This window comes from Dreissena polymorpha, chromosome 16, assembly GCF_020536995.1.
Source record: "Dreissena polymorpha isolate Duluth1 chromosome 16, UMN_Dpol_1.0, whole genome shotgun sequence".
NCBI classification, from domain to species: Eukaryota; Metazoa; Mollusca; class Bivalvia; order Myida; family Dreissenidae; genus Dreissena; species Dreissena polymorpha.
Genome location: NC_068370.1, coordinates 49,092,263 through 49,113,456, shown reverse-complemented (window position 1 = coordinate 49,113,456; position 21,194 = coordinate 49,092,263). Strand labels below are relative to the sequence as shown.

Below are 21,194 nucleotides of genomic sequence, written 5' to 3'. Positions count from 1 at the left end.
TTATAAATAGGATTATAAGTAACAGAAGTGATATTGTGTTTAAGTGCATGTTCAGGGAGTTTTCTAGAAAAGGAGTCTGGTCAAATTGTTTTTTTTTTATCAATAAAAGTGGCAAGTTTGGGAATGATTTATGGAAAAAATGACTAAATTCAAGTTATATATTTTGTAAGATGTTTAAAAAATAAAGTTGAGACCTAGATTTAAGAAATCATAATTAAGTTATATGAGACTTCTTTCTAAAAAAAAAAAAAAAAAAAAAAAATTTTTTATTTTTTTTTTTTTTAAGTTGGGAAAAATTTTGGGAAAAAACGTGTATTTTTGCGATTTAGAAGCAGCCGAAATTCGGCTGTACATTTTAGCTAAATGTTTTTTTGTCTTTTCCGAATATATGAAGTCTGGCGCGTGTTTTGTGCTATATCTGGTAGCTCTACGCCAATCAGAGCCCTTGAAAAATGCACGTGACGAAATGTTGTAGCTTTATTGTTGGCTTTTTTTCCGGCGAAAAGTCGAAGCGACGTCATTTTATCTATAGGTACGTCATTTCGTTTGGACAAATTTGACAAAAACGTTTTTATATTTGCAACTACGAGGTTTCCTATCAGGACGCATTGTGGGCCCTCATACCACGGACGCTCCGTGCTCATACAAATGACACAACTGTGGTGACAAAATATCGTAGCTACCATTTCTGCACATCAGTATGACGTACGCGTCTACGGCTTATACCATTTTTTGCAGCTTCATTTGTTTGGTATTTTTACAGAATTTCTATTTCTAAAACATCGTTATACAAAAATGAGACGGTTTTTTCTCTCTCCTGAAAACTTGGCATCATGTAGCTACGAGTTTTGAGAACGACAGCGACGTTATGGTGATTCAACCACCTACCTTAATCACCGTAAAAATAAAAAAACATTTTAAAATAACAAATACCTTGTAAATGCAACATGTCTACGTTCCATTTAACTATTTTTAGTCTTCAGACTGATGTATTTCGTATGTGTTGCTAGACCCTATGTGTTGTTGTTGTTGTTGTTTTCTAAGGAGAAGCTATTATACATTAAACCAATTAACACTTTCTAGATAAAATAAAACACATTTTAACTTATATTAAACACATTTAATGCGTATTTTAAAACAGAAAACCTTTTCAATTCAAACATTGATTTCTAATTTTGGGATACAATAAAGGCTAGTTCAAGATTTAAGAAACATTTGTTTTGATTGGTTAATAAGTTAAGTGATAGCCAATCATAAGGTATGACATGAAAATATATATTGTCATCGACAAGAAAATGTCAGAACAATTATCTGAAAACTAGGACGGTGAAACTCGTCATAGCTTGAACATTCGGAAAAGGTAAAACTACAACATACTGCAAAATATATATATTTTGTTTCTTGCAAAATCAACCTGTTGAATTATACTTGCAGTTATGTAATACATGTATGTAAATTTCAAGGGTGGCAGGTTGGTCATTTGGTTAACTTATGAGACTCTGACATGACAAGGTCAGTTCTCATGCCCAGACGCTAAAGAACGAAAACAGATGCGTAGAATTTGTCATTTAATCATTAGTTGATACTTTGCTTTGATGGTGTATCTTACATGTGTCATGAAATCTTGTATCATTTTCATGACTCGTGGGAATAAAGAAATTAATTGGAACATTTTATCCTCGAGTTGCGTAATGTTGTGATAGTTTTGTGTTTGGACCTTTTTTCCTTCTTTTTCTTCATCGGATACAGCACTCTTTTTAAATAGAAGATTTTGTGCCGGCGCCTATTGGTTTAGGGGTGAAAGTGATAACTGTAAAAAAGGTGCTCGATCAGTTGGGTGTTAGTTAAGAAATATACTGGATCACAGGTGAAGGGCGCGTGGCCACAAATAATAAAAATATTCTCTGACAATGGTGAAATTTCTGGCAATGGTGGAGCCGGTAGGGGACTTTTATTGCTCGGCAATAGTCTTGTTTTACTTGACCTTTTTTAAAAGGCGTTACCACATATCTTAACAACTCAGCCTTCTGTCTGCCAACAGATAATTAAGTCACATCATATCAGTCCTGTTTATTGGTCAAACAAATATTTTTAGCACAGGAGGTAAGTGGTAATTGTGCCAAGAGGCTATTTTGTTCTCGCAAAACAAAAACCAATATAATATATCAGTATAAATCGAATTTCGGCAGAAAGTCGTTTTGGGGATTGAAAGATGGTTAACAAATCGCCCAACAGCTACAGTTGTAACGCCCAAAACAAACAACATTAGCTACATGTATGTAGAGCTTTTTACCAACCCATGTACAAATAACATCACGTAACATGCATAACATTGTGGAAACAAAAAAATTGGTGTCATAAAAAGGACATTGTTATTTAAAACATAAAGACACACATAATGAGGGATGATAATTATATGAGAATTATGTTATATTTAAAAATATATATATTTAAGTAAATAATAAATGCTGATCTCATTTTAAGGTAGGTACACATAAATTAATTAATCAAATTACCTAAACATTTAGAAATTAGAATATAGTATGCTGACACTACAAAAATAAATTATTTGATGCTGAACTTAGAATGGCACCAAATGGCCTGACAAATAGTAAAAACACTCTCACAAACATTAAGTACATGGAAAGACATGGCAAATATATGCATTACTTGTGCAGCAAAAATTAAGATACTTTAAATATTACAAACTGAAACAGCAAATAAAAATTATTTAGAAGAGCAACATAAAGTAGCGCAACAAAAGCAATTTTAACATGCATGCCAATTTATGGCTGCTAATGATATAAAATGAAAATAAAAAACATGATGTTATTAGATCAAAACAAGACATAGCAAACAAAATTACATGGAGTTTAAAAAAAGCCACAACCTGTGACCTTGCAAGAAGAACAGTTGTAGCTTTCTCTTTTCAACCAGCAAACCAAACTGTAGAATCAGTTAAAATTTTTGGTTTCCCTGTAATGTTGGAGGGAATTTAGCAGTTTGGATTCTTTAGTAAGATAAAAACAAAGTTTGTATACAACTGTCTGAACTGCCAACTTTTAAAAACTTATTTGCAAACCAAATTAGTTTGTTGAATTTGTCTCTTAACTAGTTGGACAAAAAATCAACCGACTTCTGGTTGAACTCAACAACAACTTGGGATCCAAAAGAAGCAAAGTTTATCCAAATATATTAAATGAATTTCAATTAATTAAATACTCGTTCATTTTGAAAAATCTTTGTACCATTTCAGAAATGGACCAAAGAAAACAAAAGAAGCGATACAGTGCGCGTAAAAAGAGGATTCAGCTTGACGGACATCCTACCAGTCTTTCTAAAAGTTCTTCATTGCCTTCTAGCTCTACTTCTAGTAGAGATATTCCTCATGGCCTGGCCTCGAGCAGTTCAGCAGACAATTCAGTGCCAAGTAACTCTAAAAAATCATCCAGAAGTGTGACAGCAATGCCATCCCTGCCCATCGACTCTGCTAATAACAATGTCGGCGCTGGAAGCAGTGAAGTCTCTGGAAAGTCCAACGCAAGATCAAGCCCGGTAGGAAGTAACAGCTCTGCTTCATCCCCTGCAAGGTCAGGGACATCATCACCAGAGCCCAACTGTGCCATATGTCTGGGAAAATTGGAAAACAAGTCTTTCACCGATAGCTGCTTTCATATGTTTTGCTTTGTGTGCCTCATGGAGTGGTCGAAAGTAAAGGCGGAGTGTCCACTCTGCAAACAGACATTCAAGAGTATCGTTCATAATGTTCGCTCCTATGAGGATTATGACCAGTACCATTTACCTCAGCCAGAAGATCGACGTCTCAATAACCCTTTGGAAAATCTGTTTCTTCCGTCAGGGGTTCGATTCAGATACAGGTATGTTACACTGTCATAGTGATATACACATTTTATGCATGTTATCAGCTTGTATTTGTTCATATTGTTTGTATATGTTTGGTTGGAGACCAATTTTCATTAATGATTTATTGATATTTCAACAAAACTTTTATTATTGGATACCAACTGCAGGCCTCAGCTGGATACATTTTACATCATGTTTGTAAAATCATCATGGGAAACTATTTCTAATTAATATGCTTGTAGTAATATTACTTTGACCTTTCATCAATAACTGTTGTAACGTCGCAAAAAAACATGGTAGAGGATTTCTTGTATAATTAAGAGGAAACTGTAACTCGATTTTGTTTATGTCTTTGTATAGGAAAACTGATATTGTGTTTTTGTTTGGGGAAGGCCAAAATTTCAGAGTGAATTGCAAATTTAGTGCCCTGATAATGCCAGTACAGTTTCAGTTTCAATAATTTAAAATTTCTTGTTTGCAACAGGACAACTGTTACTGATCACCGTTATGCTCACCTAGTAAACAACATCAATAATGAGATTGAAAGCCGCTTACTACAACGACCGTCGTCTCATCTACCGATTCCAAACTGGCGACGGATTCGTCAGCCAGCAAATAGCGAATTCAGGAGGAATGTTTACACCCAGAGGTTGAAGCTCCGCACAGACCAAGTTAACACCCGCAGACGAGTTCGGGAAACATCGCCTTCTTTTTATCGTGAAAATCCCGCACAGACACACAGACTAGTGCCTTGGTTAAATCGTGAACTTAACGCTCTTTTGCATAGCCATGGCTCGCAGGTGGCCTTTGTGCTTGAAATGATAATTGGTCTGATCAAAAGGTATACCATTGAGAGTGAAGAGTTTTATCAGCATTTGTATCCATACACGGGTCGTAACACTCGACGATTCATGCAAGAGTTTCTGGCCTTTGCAAGATCTCCATACCACATGGCAGCGTATGACAGACATGTTGCCTACGAGCAAGGCAATGAGCCAAACATTGACTCAGGATCTGAGTCAGACCACCAAGCCGGTGAGAAACCACTAAGTGTGTTATTTCTGAAGTATTAATAGTACGTCGTATTTTATTACAGAGTCCTATTGATATTGATAAGCTTGATCATATTCGTCATTTTTAGTCGTTAATTTGATGTTAATTACCTAAAATAATATATCAGATATTTTGATGAACTCATCTGAAACTGTTCTGTGGATCTGGGTAAAAAGCCTTATTACAAGGTCAAATTAATGATCATGTTCGGTAGTTCACTGCTTTTGTAAAGGTGTTTTCTGGGGTCAAATTTGGGGTTGCGTTAAGACCCCATTCCCAATCTAAAAAATTTCCCCAAATGACAGTCTAATATTCCAAATTGAAAGTTTGCAAAATTAAAAAAAATCTTACGATTTGAAATATAAGTTCATTTCTCTATTCAGCTGAACAATTAGAATGTACATGTATTGTAAAAATGAGTTAATTTTTTAATTTAATCTTTTTTGTAAGCAAACTAGAATGCGTATGGTCAATATTGTTAAAAAAAGACTGATTACTTTGTGTAACGCAACCTCTAAATTTTGACAATATGGTGATTTAAAATAATTTCAAAAAATGTGTGGGAACAACTAGAATATATTCAGCTTAAGCACCCATAGTTGCTGAAATCTTATATTTTGTTATCTAAAGAATTGAGAATTGAAAAAAGAGTTTAGTGCTGTTTAAACAAAAGCACGTTAAACTGTCAACTTCTTCTAACAGATGATGGCAATGACAGCGATGTGGTTGTTGTGTCTCCTCCACCGCCAAGTTCCCCACCGCCAGTGCGGCCAGGACCCAGCTCAATAAGTCCCAACTATCTAAGGCACAGCAACTGGATGTACAATCCATACACCCCCATGGTCAGATCTAGTGGCCAGGATGACCTGTCCACTGCTGCTACTGGCCACAGGTAAGGGTTGTGGTACCCATTCAAGACCTCCAATCTATATAGAGCCTCACTCTGGAAAATCATTGCACACACATGTGCGTAAAGTGTTGTCCCATGTACGTCTGTGAATTCCACTCAAGTGAATTTTTTTTAAACAAGAGACTTGCTTAAAAAGGAAAATTCAATAAAAGTGGAAAGTGTCGTCCTAGATAAGCCTGTTCTAACTGCCCTGGCTAATCTGTGATGACACTTAACGCGTTTGCATTTAGCTTTGTTTTTTAGCTCACCTGAGCGAAAGCTCGGGGTGAGCTATTGTGATCACTCAGCGTCCGGCGTCCGTCCGTCCGTCTGTCTGTAAACAATTTGTAAACATCTTCTTCTACTAAACCATTGAGCCAATTTCAACTAAATTTCATGTGGAGCATCCCTCGGTCATGGGACAAAAGAATTGTTAAAAAAATTTTGATCACATAACCAAGATGGCCGCCATGACCATATATGGTAAAAACCTTAAAAAATCTTCTTGTCAGAAACCGCTCATCAGATTTTCAAAAAATTTCACAGGGATGACCTTTGAAGGCTCCCCTGAAAAAGTTGTTCAAAGAAATTTGATTCGTCAAAAAACATGGCCGCAGGAGCTCGTTGAACTTTGCATGTTTATTCGTTTTTGCCTATTTTGTGAAAACTTCCACATTTTTCATGCAATCTGTATGAAATTTGGTCAGAATGTTTATCTTGAAGAAATCTGGGTTGGGATTGTATTTGGGTCATCTGGGGTCAAAAACTAGATCACTAGGTCAAATAATAGAAAAACCTTGTGTAGACAATAGAGGTTACATTTTACATCCAATCTTTATGAAATTTGGTCAGAATGTTTGTCTTGATGAAATCTGGGTTGGAATTGTATATGGGTCATCTGGGGTCAAAAACTAGGTCACAAGGTCAAATAATAGAAAAACCTTTAACAGCATAATTTATTTATTCACTAAGTGTATTATAATAATTTAAAAATCAGATTAAAGAGAATAAAATTTTCTTTATTATGGTTTTTATTTCATGAAAATCCATAAAGGATAAGTGTTATTAATCGTTGCTTAATTATTGAACAATGCAAAATATCGGTATTGATTTTTTTCCTGACATGCAGTCCCAGATATTAACCGCTTTAAGCTGTAGACTGTGCTTCAATACATCGCCGTGCTATTGAGCTGAAAAATTGATACGCAGTCGGCATACACACCGGTCATCGAGACAAATTACTGATGTGAAAACAAATTGTACATCGTAGCGGCTTAAATAAACAATTACATCTGATTAAAGATTAAAGATTGCTGCCGATTTAAATCAATTTGAGTACTTTTTGCATATATTTAATGCCGAATGGGAAGCTGTGTTTAGACTCAAGTTGACAAAAATGGCAACGAGATACTTGCCTGTTGGATATAAGGTGAAAGATCTTGAAGGTGCATGAAATAAGTGGCGCTGGGAATGGTTACACGAGAAAGACTACGCTGTAGTCTACGGGCGTGAGGGAAATGGTTGATAAAAGTGGAAGCCTGTGGAAAAGCGATTTGAGAAGTTTGTAAGAAAACCCTAAATTATCAGTCTTGTGGGAAGAAGGCATTTCGTTTCCACGCAGAGGACCCTAATCACATAAAGAATATAAGAACCCTCAAGACCAACCAGGTAGGGTTTTTATTTTTTGTAAACTAACACCCCGAATTTGGTCGTATTTTCTGTTGCTCAAGTTTATTGTTTAGTTTTTTTTGCATCAAAAATCAGCAAGATAGATCTAGCAAATTTGACAATTTTTTTTATTAATAACGTTTGATTCATTGATTGTGAGCGTTTAAAATATTTTGACCTTTGAATAAAGCATAAAACAGGAAAAGAATTTTAACAGTAATTGAAAATACGATCAAATACGCCATTTTTGCTGACTGGGACAGGTCTTTTTTAGTTAAATAAAATGTTTTATTGTCCCCAACATATGAGCCCAGCAGCAAGAAATGTTTTTTTTTTACTTTTTGTAAAACAAATATGGGCAACCTATCGTAACCCAAATTCGACGATGTTCAATTTTTATCGATTAAATGGATGATTATTGTCTTGGAATCATTTCAAAGTAATACAGCCGAGTTTAAATTATTATTTTGTGCTATTTAACATTTCATTATTTCTTTAATTATTTGCTAAATATTGCTTCATGTAACCATTACATCGTCGAATTTGGGTCACACCGGGATACAATTATTTATCATTGAAACAAAACGATTGGGATAAAAACTAGGGGAACCCATGCTGAAATTTTCAATTTAAACTGTTGAGCAGAAGCCACCATACCCAATTTTCTTGGGTGAATGTGGAGGCTTCTGGAAGCATGATTCTGTGAATATAAATGGTGACAAACATTTGATTCTGCATTTATTAAACATGTATTATTGACTTTTTAAAGTATGTGTGAAAAATATAATAATTTGTAACGACTGTTACAGGTTTGACCCGGTTCTTCAAAAGCAACACCTGCAGTCGAGTCCATGCCAGACAGTGGGTGCATGTGAATGAATTGCCTTTTGACTAACTTTTGTGTGTTCCTTATCAAATACATGAAGATTTTCAAATATATGTGTATGTTTTTTTTTTAAGAAAATAGAATCACCAGAACAGGTACAGGCACCCTTTTAATGCTTCGAATCCAGGAGCTTGCGGGGGCCTCTGGCCCCCTTGTCCCCTGGACCCACTGAGGGCCCTGCGGCCCCCTGGCCCGCAGCTTTAAGTTCAGGATTTTCAAAATATCCAACTTTGACCCCTGCAAATGCTTTGCTAAAACTTTGGCTACAGTTTCTAAAATTTGGCTACACAAAATTCCATTTGGCTAAAAAGTTGGCTACAGAAATTTTTGGGCCAGGGGAGCCCTGTTTGGATTGTATTTGGGTCATCTGGGGTCAGCAACTAGGCACTAGGTCAAATAATAGAAAAACCTTGTGTAAACTATAGAGGTCACAGTTTTCATCAGACCTTAATGAAATAGAGTCAGAATGTTTGTCTTGTTAAAATCTGGGTTGGGATTGAATTTGGGTCATCTAGGGTCAAAAACTAGGTCAGATTTAAAAAAAACTTTTTTAGACAGTAGAGGTCACAGTCATTAAATCTTTATGAAATTTGACCAGAATATTAATCTTGATGAAATCTGGGTTGGGATTGTATTAGGGTCATCTGGGGTCAAAATCTAGGTCACCAGGTCAAATCTTAGAAAAACTTTGTGAAGACAATAGAGGTCATAGTTTTCATATGATCTTAATGAAATATGGTCAGAATGTTTATCTTGATAATATCTGATTTTGGATCGTGTATGGTTCATCTGGGGTCAAAAATTAAGTCACCGGGCCAATTCTAGTAAAACCTTGTGTAGATGAAAGAGGTCACAGTTTTCATCACCTCTTAATGAAATTTTGTCAGAATGTATTAATTAATGAAATTTGGCTTGGGATTGTATATGGGTCTAATAAAATTTAAGTTTATGAAGCAAGGTTAGTCAGGTGAGCGATTCAGGGCCATCATGGCCCTCTTGTTTAAATAAGGCTCATTATTATACGCTCAGTAGGTTTGGGGCTATATTTTTATCACTCTGCCTCGTAAGTGTGTGTGTCAGTTTATCAGTCCGTTTGTACAGAAGTGGATTATAACTTATCCATCATGCATTTAAGATAAGTTTTAACAAATGGCCTTTATGAGACTGTAAGCCTTTATGAGACTGTAAGACTTTTAGCTCAATTGTCAAATTACAGCAGTTTAGGATCAGAATACTTGCATAATATACCTTGACAGTGCATAGTTTTATAATAAAAGGTAGTGCATCCCTGACCTTTGTCAATGGTATTTTACACCTGACAATCATATTTAAAAGGTTAATAGCAATTCATGCACATTTTTAGCTAGACTGCTCACCTACTAGTCCTAGCTACATTTCTCACTGAAATGTCAAGGTTGGCGTCCACATGATGCTCTTGTTAAGGTAAAACCTGCATCCTCTCCATATCACTGTTTCCACTACAGGTATTCCATTGAAACTTTAAACATGTGTATGAGGTCATGGTGTGAGGTCACTGACCAAGTTATATTATCTGACTTGCAATGTAGCAAAATAATACCTTATTTTGTCCTTTGAAATTTGGTTAATGAGGAAAATGTGTTTCTTCTCAATGTCATTGTGGCTACATCAGATATTCCGCTTAAAATTCCGACATGTGTTCAGGATAGTTGTGTGAGGTTTCTGACAAAGTTCCGTAGCCCTTTTGTGCAATTTAGCAGAAATATATCCCTTTTTGTACTTAAAAAAATGTGTTAAGGTAAACATACAACTTCTCTATATCACTGTTTCTAATACAGATATTCAATCTGGTTTGTGGTCATTGGGTAAGATGACTGACCAAGTTCTATTACTCTTATCTGCATATAAGCAGAATTATGTCCTGTTTATATTTGTAAAGGTTCAGGTTTGAGTTTACATATATAATGTAGCTACTAAATACAACTTCAATATATGTCTTTGTAGTCAATATATCAGATGAGAGACAGGAGTACATTTTACTATCCTAACGGACAAATTGTAGAGCTCATGGTGTTGCGACAGTGCTTTCTAAATTGTAACTTTGCATGCATATCTAATTTCAAGCCCTGTATTTAAAGAAGTATTTTCATTGTATTTACAGATCTGATCTATTTGCCCCACCATCAGCGTCTGGCTGGGATTCCCCTACTGTAAACCCCTCCAGCTCCCCTCCCATCAGTCCCAGCTACAGCCCAGTGGTACAGGCTCGATCTCCACGGGTTACCAGCCCGTATGGACGCGTGTCACCCAACAACCATGGTCTGTCTTATCGCCGCACACCACCAGTGGATAGGTCTTCACGAGACAGCAACACATTCAACCCATGGGATTCTTTTCAATTCTTTCTCAATAGAACCTCTTCATTTTTTGGTAAGGGTGCACACAAATGTGTTACGTTGTTCATTTAATACCATATTTCTGCTTGGCATCATACTATTTAATAAAGGCGTAGACTTTGTGAGCTGGGAGTCTTTTCAAATAAATTGCTGACATACAAGTTAATTCAAGGCTTAGAAAATTGAAGCATTTGCTTAGAAACTGCGTCCATAAAGATGGAAAGGAATTTTTGTGGTCGTGGTAACTACCTTACTTTATCGAATCTTTGTATATTTTTATTTTATAAAAAATATTATAATCTTTTGTAGCTGGAGGAGGAAATTTTGGGTTGACAAACCCCAGCAGTCGAAGCTTGAGTGAGCCTACAGTGTCATACGGAGGTAGGTATTACTGACTTGTAGGTGAATTTAAAGTAAAGGTGTTTGTGAAACACTACATGTATGTCCCCCCCCCATATATTTTACCCTTGACCTTTGACCTTTAAGTATGACCTTGACCTTTCACCACTCAAAACGTGCAGCTCCATGAGATACACATGCATGCCAAATATCAAGTTGCTATCCTCTATTGCAAAATTTGACCTTTGACCTTGAAGGATAACCTTGACCTTTAACCACTCAAAATGAGCAGCTCCATGAGATACACAATGCATGCCAAATATCAAGTTGCTATCTTCAAAATTGCAAAAGTTATGACCAATGTTAAAGTTTGACGCAAACAAACCAAAAAAGCAACAAACCAGCAGACAGGGCAAAAACAATATGTCCCCCAGTATTGACCGGGGGACATAAAAATTGAATTGTGTGACATTTTTTGTTTTCTACAATTATTTTACCCGCCATTGGTGGAGGCATATAGCTTTTGCGTTATCTATCTGTTTATCAGTCTGGCTTTACCTCTGAAACTATGATTCATTTTCAACATGAAACATTTAAGGTGTACAGATATCAATAATGACAAGTGCCATGCAAAAGAACCATTACTTGAAACTTTTTGATGATGAAACTTTTTAGGGCTATATCACAGGCACGATACAAGATTTCAAAATGAAACTTCATGGGTTTATAGATGTTAATGAGAAGCAGTACCGTGCACAAGAACCATAAACCTACACTCTCTTAATTAAGAGTTATTTCTCTGGTGTTTTTTTTTATGATGTCACTTTTCAGGGCTGTATCTCTGACAGATAGAATACAAGATTTCAACACAAAATTTCATGAGTGTATAGATATTTATGAGGAGGAAATGAGGAGAAATGCCATTTAAAAGAGCAATAACAGTACACTTTCTTAAAAAAATGTATTTCCACTTATTGTTATCTAATGATGTAACTTGTCAGGGCTATATCTCAGATATGATACAAGATTTCAACATGGAACTTCATGTGTATGGATACCAATGAGGAGAGTTCCATTCACAAGAAACATAACCCTACACTTTTTAGCGCATCTATTTTTTGAAAAAAAATTATGAGCTATTGTCATCACCTTGGAGTCGGCGTCCGGTTAAGTTTTGTGTTTAGGTCCACTTTTCTCAGAAAGTCTCAACGCTATTGCATTCAAACTTGGTACACTTACTTACTATCATGAGGGGACTGGGCAGGCAAAGTTAGATAACTCTGGCGTGCATTTTGACAGAATTATGTGCCTTTTTTATACTTAGAAAATAGAAAATTTGGTTATGTTTTGTGTTTAGGTCCATTTTATTCCTTAAGTATCAAAGCTATTGCTTTCATACTTGCAACACTTACTAACTATCATAAGGGGACTGTGCAGTCAAAGTTTTGTAACTCTGACTGGCATTTTGACAGAATTATGTGTCCTTTTTATACTTAGAAAATTGAAAATTTTGTTAAGTTTTGTGTTTAGGTCCATTTTATTCCTAAAGTATCAAAGCTATTGCTTTCATACTTGCAACACTTATAGTAACTTTGAATATATGGTTAAATTTTGTGTTTAGATCCACTTTACTTCTTAAGTATCAAGGCTATTGTTTTCAAACTTCAAATACTTTCATGCTATCATGAGGGTACTGTACCTGGCAAGTTGAATTTTACCTTGACCTTTGAATGACCTTGACTATCAAGGTCAAATTATTAAATTTTGCTAAAATTGCCATAACTTCTTTATTTATGATTAGATTTGATTGATACATGACATAACAACTCTTACCTGACATACCACAATAGACTCCACCCAAACCATCCCCACGCCCCCCCCCACCCCAGAATCCCCCCCCCCCCCCCAAACAAATAAATAATTTATTTTTTTTCATTTTTTTTTAAATCATCTAATAAATGACTACACCCTCACACTTTACCCCCTCCCCCCACCGCCCCCCCCCCCCCCCTCCAATTTTTTTTTTTAGTCCCCTACCGGTTTCACAGGAGGGGACTTACGGTTTGCACTCCGTCTGTCAGTCTGTCTATCTGTCACACTTTTCTGGATCCTGCGATAACTTTAAAAGTTCGTGATATTTTTTCATGAAACTTGGAACATGGATAGCTGTTAATATGGACATTATGCACGTCATTTCATTTTGTTCCTACGTCAAAAATTCTGGTTGCTATGGCAACAAATAGACTAGAAATACTGCTGAAATGGTGGTTTTCTGGATCCTGCAATAACTTTTAAAGTTCTTAATATTTTTTCATCAAACTTAAAACATGGATAGATGGCAATATGGACATTATGTACGTTATTTCATTTTATTCCTGCGTCAAAAATTCTGGTTGCTATGGCAACAAATAAAATTTAAAAAAATCTGAAAATGGTGGAATTTCTGACAATGGTGGAGCCGGTAGGGGACTTATATTGCTTGACAATAGTCTTGTTTAAACATGGTTAAAAAAAATAAAATATTATTTTATTTTTGAAATACCGTCCAACCATCCCACCCAAGAATACCCCCCAACCCCCCCCCAAAAAAATAATTTTTTTTTTTGCATTGTTTTTCTTATTTTTGGAAGATAATGCAAAAAAATGACCACACACCCACACTATACACCCCTCTCCACCCCACCCCTCCCTCCTTTGTGATTGAAGTATTGAGATAGGTCCCTTCACCTTTAAAAGAAAAATAGACGAGCGGTCTGCACCCACAAGGCGGTGCTCTTGTTAATAAGAGTTATTGCCCTTTGTTAGGATTCTATGTTACATCAAGGGATTTGCACCCATCTGTAATCAACATTTATTTAGAGGTCAATACATTTGATTTATAATGCCCCCTTCGAAGAAGAGGGGGTATATTGTTTTGCACATGTCGGTCGGTCGGTCCGTCCGTCCACCAGATGGTTTCCGGATGATAACTCAATAACGCTTAGGCCTAGGATCATGAAACTTCATAGGTACATTGATCATGACTGGCAGATGACCCCTATTGATTTTCAGGTCACTAGGTCAAAGGTCAAGGTCACAGTGACTCGAAATAGTAAAATGGTTTCCGGATGATAACGCAAGAAGGCTTACGCCTAGGATCATGAATCTTCATAGGTACATTTATCATGACTGGCAGATGACCCCTATTGATTTTCAGGTCACTAGGTCAAAGGTCAAGGTCACAGTGACTCGAAATAGTAAAATTGTTTCCGGATAACTCAAGAATGATTAGGTCTAGGATCATGAAACTTCATAGGTAGATTGATCATGACTGGCAGAAGACCCCTATTGATTTTCATGTCACTAGGTCAAAGGTCAAGGTCACAGTGACTCGAAACAGTAAAATGGTTTCGGGATGATAACTCAAGAATGATTACGCCTAGGATCATGAAACTTCATAGGTACATTGATCATGACTGGCAGATGACCCCAATTAATTTTTAGGTCACTAGGTCAAAGGTCAAGGTCACAGTGACAAAAAACATATTCACACAATGGCTGCCACTACAACTGACAGCCCATATGGGGGGCATGCATGTTTTACAAACAGCCCTTGTTCATATTAATCCTTACAAACTTACTAATATCCCAGTTCTTTTATGTGTGAATTGGTTGTATAACCACTTTTATTTTCATAATATAATTTTTGACTGAGAACTGTCAATTTATGTATTTTACCCTATTACATGGTTTAAAAGTTTCTGCAAATAGTGATAAACAGAGAAATTGTAAATGCTAGTTTGAAAGTTTACACTCAATATTTTTCAGGCCGACCAGGCTCCCCGGCACATATTCAGTCCATTGCAGAAGGTCCCTCAACATCACAGGGGGATACAGTATCGGACTCGGACAGCAGCGACGTGGAGATAATTGAAGTGGAGAAGCCATGGACTGAACGTAGTCCCATCCAGCTCTCATCGGGACAGGAGAGCGACTTTGATGTGATCATCACAGGAATGGGACACGTGGATGATGACATGAAAAAGGAGACAGAGAAAAAGAAAAAGAAGAAGCACAAAAGGCGAGACAGTGGACATGATTCTGAAAGAAGAAGAGAGAGTGGACATGATTCAGAAAGAAGAAAGAGGCATAGGTCCTCAACGTCATCAAGAGACCGGCATTCTAAAAAACGGAAGCATTCTAGAGAAAAAAGTGGTAAAAGTAGGTCTCCCTCAAGGACACTTAGTACATCACCATCAGGATATGCTGCAAGATCACGACCGACCCCACCTTTACAAATAAGTGTTCGATCTCCATATAGGCAAAGGTCAAGGTCTAGATCAAAAACTCCTCTGAGAATACAGATCAAATCTCCTTATAGGTCAAGGTCTAGATCTAAATCTCCGCTGAGAATACGGATTCAAACTTCGGGGTATCAGCATAAAAAGTTTGCATACAAAGGTAACGAGAAAAATCAGTCACCATACCTCAAGGACCACCGTTCCAGCTTACAGATGAGACAATCAGACAACAACCATGACAGTGACTCGAGCTACTATTCAATAACATCGAGTAAACGCAGGTTGAAATCTGGCCGTTCTAGTATTGAAATCGTTGAGTACAGAAAGACGAGCTCAAAGCACAAGAAGAACAAGAAGCATAAAGACAAAAGTTCAGAGAAACACAAACAACATAAGAGAGACAAATCCAGGGATTATTACCAAAGTTCTGAAGGAAGTTCGGTTTCCCGTAGGAACAAGTCAAAAAAGAAAAAAGACCATAAAGAGAAATCAAGGCACAAACGAAAACATCAATCTCCTGAAAAGGAAAGTCACCGTGCAGAAAAATCTACTCTCAAGTCAAGCAAATTACCTCATTCAGATACTTTAAATTACACAAGTGATTCTGAATCTGACAGTATTTTAGAAGGATGGGCAGAACTGTCGCCAAGTAGACCAGTAAAGGTTCAAGTAAGTGGTCATCGAGACAGGATTCAATCAAAACAAACTGTCAATGAAAACATTCTGGATAGAAGTGGTCCTAGAATGACTTTTGAAGAGATCAATGCTTCTCAAGCAGCAATTATTGATGAGGAGTTAGAAGCCATAAACAATGCTCTGCAAAACAGTGATTACATTGGTTCACTTTTTAATCAAAATGAGAAAGCTCCAGGGAACTCTGCACAGCAAGTAGTGACTTTAAACACAGATCCAAACAAACTTGTAAATCCAAATGAAGTGTTTAATATGAAACGCTTCAAAAAACACCCATATGGTCATAAGAACACAGGAAAAAGTAGCGATCGACAAAGCAGTAGGACATCAACAATTCCTTTGCCAGTAATTGAACTTCTCTCTGAATCTTCCCATTCTGACAACAGGATTGAAAAAAAAGATGACAATATCCAGTCTAGTGATATCACGTCATGCTCTGACATTGTGGACAGTGAAAAGCAGTTGCCGTCGTTTTCAAGTTTTTCTAAAAGATCAGATGAAAGGATCAATCGTCTTGTGGCTGAAGATACAAAACACGATGACAGCTCAAGTCCAGCAAGAAAAATTCCTTCATCTTCGACCTCACAAGCGTTGGATAGCAGAAAAGAATGTGAATCAAAAGGTTATTTTTCACTTGTTAGGGAGGGAACAGTTGACAAAATTGGACAAATACAACAGAACTTAGAAAATTCTGATGTTTCTGATGTGGACGTCATAGGTGAATCAGATAGCAAGCCCTCAGATATACCAGCGTATTTAACAAGTTCTACAAGCTTGCCTTTAGAAATAGAGGAACCTTCATTAGATGTAAGAAAAAGGAAATCACAGACTATTCCTGCATATTTTACTAGCTCGACAAGTTTGCATGTTCATGCAGAGGATCCTTTTGTAGGTGTAACAAATAGGACATCACCAGATCCCAATCCCTCATATTTTACAAGCTCTGCAAGTTCGCATGTACATTCAGAACAACCTTTTGTAGATGTAACAAATCGCAAGTCACAAGATTTTCCTGCTTATTTTACAAGCTCAACAAGTTTGTCTGTTAATGGGGAGGAACCTTTTATAGACATAGAGCAACTTGGAGATAATTTGCATAAAGTTACTTCTGATAACAGCAGAAAGACTTTAGTTGATATAAAAACACTTAGTAAGAATGGTCATAGAGCGAAATCATTTTCAAAATCTGCAGAATTTTTCACAGAAAACAATAAGTTCCATAAAGTTCATGATGTTGATGCTGGTGAACTGTCGGATGACATTGTAGATATTGAAGGAGAGGAGATAAGCAGTGATGATGAAGTTGAAGTAAGTAAAGTTGAGACTAGAATAAGTTGTCCCAAATCTGATGATTTATCTGAACAAGATTCTGATGTCGAATGCTCACTTGTGGAGGGCCACAAAACATTTGAAGTATTGGACGAGTCTGACAAAGAAGATGCGGATACTGATCATGAACACAATGACCCAGATATTGATGTGCTAAGGTATTCAGAAGATGAAGTTACTCTAGATGTTGAGACTGTAGATTACTCTCCTTCTAAAACAGATGTTGAAAATAAGAAATATCTCTCAGAAGCTGAACACGACAAAAACTCTGAAAATGTGGATGTAGAGTCAATGGAGGAGCCAAATTCTTATAAGCCAAGCCCATGTTTTGACAGTCCTTATCAGCTGGATTCTTTTGATTTACTTAGAAATGCCCCACTTAGAAACGCCCCAAGTGCCCTTCCTCAGGATAGTGAATCGGACAAAAGTGAAAATATACACTCTGACAGGACCTCTTCTCATGAAAGCTCCTGTGTGGAGCAATCAGCTCAACTTGATTCTTTTCACTTAAAGAGAAATGAGCCAAGTGACGCCATTTCCCAAACTTTTGAACCAAGTACCTCTGAATTAAATGAACAAGACAAAACTGATCTCCCATATTCTCAGTCAAGCTCACAATACAAGAGTCCTTATCAACTGGATTCGTTTGATTTACTAAGAAATGCCCCACGAGGCACACCTTCCCAGAATGACTCTGAAATGAATGAAAATGACAAGGCACAAAGTGAGATGGGAAATTCTTATGCAAGCCCATATTTTGACAGTCCCTATCAACTTGATTCGTTTGACTTGTTAAGAAATGCTCCTAGGATACCATCTCCACAGAATGATGATGCGGGGAATTCTCAAATGGATGAAAGGGAGAACTCTGACCAGGGATACTTTGGTATGGGGGTCAGTAGGCCACTGGACAATCCATAACAAGATACCAATATATTGTTATTGTTGAAAAAAAATGTTTTGATAAGGATTTCTTCTCTTTTTTTGTTCAAAGCTTGAAATAGCATGTGTCTCAAGATAATTAGCTGATAGAACTGTGTGTTTTGGATAACATTCAACTGTTCAGAAATGGTTATTTTTCAGCATGACATGTGATTATAAAAAGGTGTGCTATGATTGACTGAGGACATTAAATAATATTATTAAAGTTAAACAGTTATTATTACGATCATTCTTTGAAGCTGTGTAGTCGTACAATTAAATTGTGTTGTTCATTTCTGTATAACGATTGTCTTCCTTTTTGATAGTACAATAAAACGCTATGTAATTAACATAATTTTATTAAATGGAAAGTTTCACATTTAAGGATGGAAAAACATTCTGAAACCATCAAATTTTTAGACAAACATTAGTCAATCAATTAAAATTTATTTAATTATCTACAGTTTAGGTTGCAAAACCATTTTTATGTACTTTATTACTAGCTTATGTCTATTAGGTTGCAATTTTTTGCTGAACAATTAGCTAGCATTCATTTTAAATGTGCTTTCCAAGTATTAAAAAATATGAACAATACATAATATAGAACAGGGAATTTTTTTTATAGTAAACATAGTTTGATCCATAAGTTTTTTAACTGCCCCTTGGCCCTTTATGCATACCAACATGTACATATTAAACACCATACATAGTTGCCTTTTTAAGCATACAGCCCATTCCATGAAGATGATGTTAAACACAATGTGTGTTGATGCCTATTTAAGCATACAGACCAGTACAATTTAATGCTATGTGTGGATGTAGTTGAGTCTAGAATAAATATCTGCATTTCATTACCAATAGTGAACAATCACACAACGTGACTTTCTTCAAATGATTGACTTGCTGTAATCAATATTAGTGTTAGAAATTGAATTGTATCATCTGTTGTTATTATACATTTATTTCATTATGGGAACCTTTTAATCAGCCTCACATATCTATATCAACCGTTCATGACCAGCGTCGTCAAAAATGTTTCTTTTGCCATGTGCGGCCTGAGCAGCTCTAGACCAATGTGCACAAGTTGCAGTCTGGTAAGGAGCCATTCTGTCTGCTATAAGGTCTTGTGGTCTTATTGTAGGCAGGGTAGCTCCCGACCAGACTTGGCACATGCTCAGGCTGGTCTGAAGCTACACTGACTGCCCACATACGGCATTAGACCCATTTTTGCATGGTGCGGGTCATTAACACTATCTGCCATGTTGTCATGAATGATTGAAGGGTCACTGTTTTCTCTGTCTCAAATAATTTATCTTTTAAGTTTTTTAATGAAAACATTGAAAAACCAGACCAATCACAAACTTGGCAGTGATTTTATTCTATTAATAGTATAATACCTAAATATTCCTTTAAAAATGCACACCATTTTATTTTTTGTTTCCATTTGTTAGGTATCTTGAATGAGTCTTCGGAAAACTGTATAGATCTTCTATAAATTACAGTTCATGTGGTTTGTCTGAATTGTACAGGCTTTTATCTTTAAGTTATGCTGCAAGTTAATAAAAAATAGAGTTGTGTAGCCGCCATAAGCAATGAAATGTGTGTAAACTGAATAATGTCTGTACTAGTACGGTAACTAAAAGTTAATGTAATTTCTTTTACATGTTGTGCTTTTGTTGTTTATTACCGGTATTGCTTATATTTCATTCCTCTTTATTTCTTGTCTTATGCATTTGGTATTTATATTTCATTCCTTTTTATTTCTTGTCATATGCATTTAGTAAAAAAAACACATGAACATATCACATATTATGTAATGTACCGTTAGATTGTCAGTAGTTTGCCAGACTTCATCTGTTGCCAAATGATGTAATGCATCAGACGGAATTTATCAATATTAGTAATAGTCAGAAAAATGAAAACAATATATATGAGGGAAATATGAAAAATGGGAAAAATATGGAAGAAAATGTGAAAGTGAGAAAAAAATATCAGTTTATTCTTATGCAGAACAAATATGAATGCATTGAAAGGTTGTGTAAATCACTTTTAGTCTGTGGCCAGTAAGTTGTAAATTTTAGTAGTGTACATAATGTACTAGGTAAAGCAGATTTTTTTTACCAGATATTTTTGTTTTAATGTCTTTATGCATATATACAGTCTGCATTTGAACAACCATATCTGTTCATAAATTGAATAATGATATGAATAATTATATTATGGTAAAACATCTTTTTTTAAGAATGGTTTTTAACTTTATTTATTAATGTTTCTAATAATTCAAAGTAATGCATTTAATAAATAGACTGCATTGAGCTGATACAGGTAATTATAATTATATTGCCCCTTTTTTGTCATAAATCATGCTATTTTTCTCTGTTGAAAGATGAGTGATGTTTTAATGCACATCTCCCAGTTTGTTGAAAAAGTTAATTATGTTGTTATAAACAATCAATAAAAAAAATATATTCAATGTTAGTTTGCTTATTTAATTGAGACCAAGTTTCATAAAGATTGAACATTAAATGTTGCCAATAGAAGGTTTAATAATAGCCATATATGGAAAACTGCCCCTTCCCCTGTTTTTGAAAGGATTTAAACTATTTTCGAACTCGGTTGAGAAATCATTAGAACAAAGTTTCTGACCACTCTGACCACCATTCTCATAAAGAATGGACTGCAGAACAAGATATCATATAGACAAATTACAGTAGTAATACATGACCCAGTCGGACTTGCATGTGTCTGGGCATTGCTTGGCAAGCTCTGATGTGGTATATGAACAGGAGGACTCTGAAGAGGGCAACAATGTTACTGACTGCCCTGATGAAGTGAAGGAGAAGCTGCATCAGGCAAAATCAGAGATAATGTTTGATATACCGGGTAGTATGTGTTCT

General features: G+C 36.0%; 2 protein-coding genes across 4 annotated transcripts in view; one reads left to right on the top strand and one right to left on the bottom strand.

The window, feature by feature from the left end:
* LOC127861613 (uncharacterized) overlaps positions 1–1,186 on the bottom strand; it is a 78,149-nt gene extending 76,963 nt beyond the window's left edge. For all 3 annotated transcript variants that reach the window (XM_052400263.1, XM_052400266.1, XM_052400267.1), the window contains exon 1: positions 934–1,186. The gene's annotated coding sequence lies outside the window, so the exon portion shown is untranslated. The remainder of the gene's footprint in view (positions 1–933) is intronic.
* Positions 1,187–1,223: 37 nt separating this feature from the next.
* Positions 1,224–20,770, top strand: LOC127861611 (E3 ubiquitin-protein ligase Topors-like). The gene is made up of 7 exons (XM_052400261.1): positions 1,224–1,360; positions 3,257–3,878; positions 4,349–4,899; positions 5,620–5,809; positions 10,501–10,769; positions 11,045–11,116; positions 14,882–20,770. Exons 2-7 carry the CDS (start codon positions 3,259–3,261, stop codon positions 18,295–18,297), a joined length of 5,118 nt encoding a protein of 1,705 aa, XP_052256221.1. The 5' UTR covers positions 1,224–1,360; positions 3,257–3,258; the 3' UTR covers positions 18,298–20,770.
* Positions 20,771–21,194: the final 424 nt, after the last annotated feature.

Coding starts and splice junctions, on each gene's coding strand:
- LOC127861611 (XM_052400261.1), top strand. CDS start 3,259: ATGGACCAAAGAAAACAAAAGAAGCGATACAGTGCGCGTAAAAAGAGG. Junction 4,900..5,619: donor TGAGTCAGACCACCAAGCCG/GTGAGAAACCAC, acceptor TTCTTCTAACAG/ATGATGGCAATGACAGCGAT. Junction 10,770..11,044: donor TAGAACCTCTTCATTTTTTG/GTAAGGGTGCAC, acceptor AATCTTTTGTAG/CTGGAGGAGGAAATTTTGGG.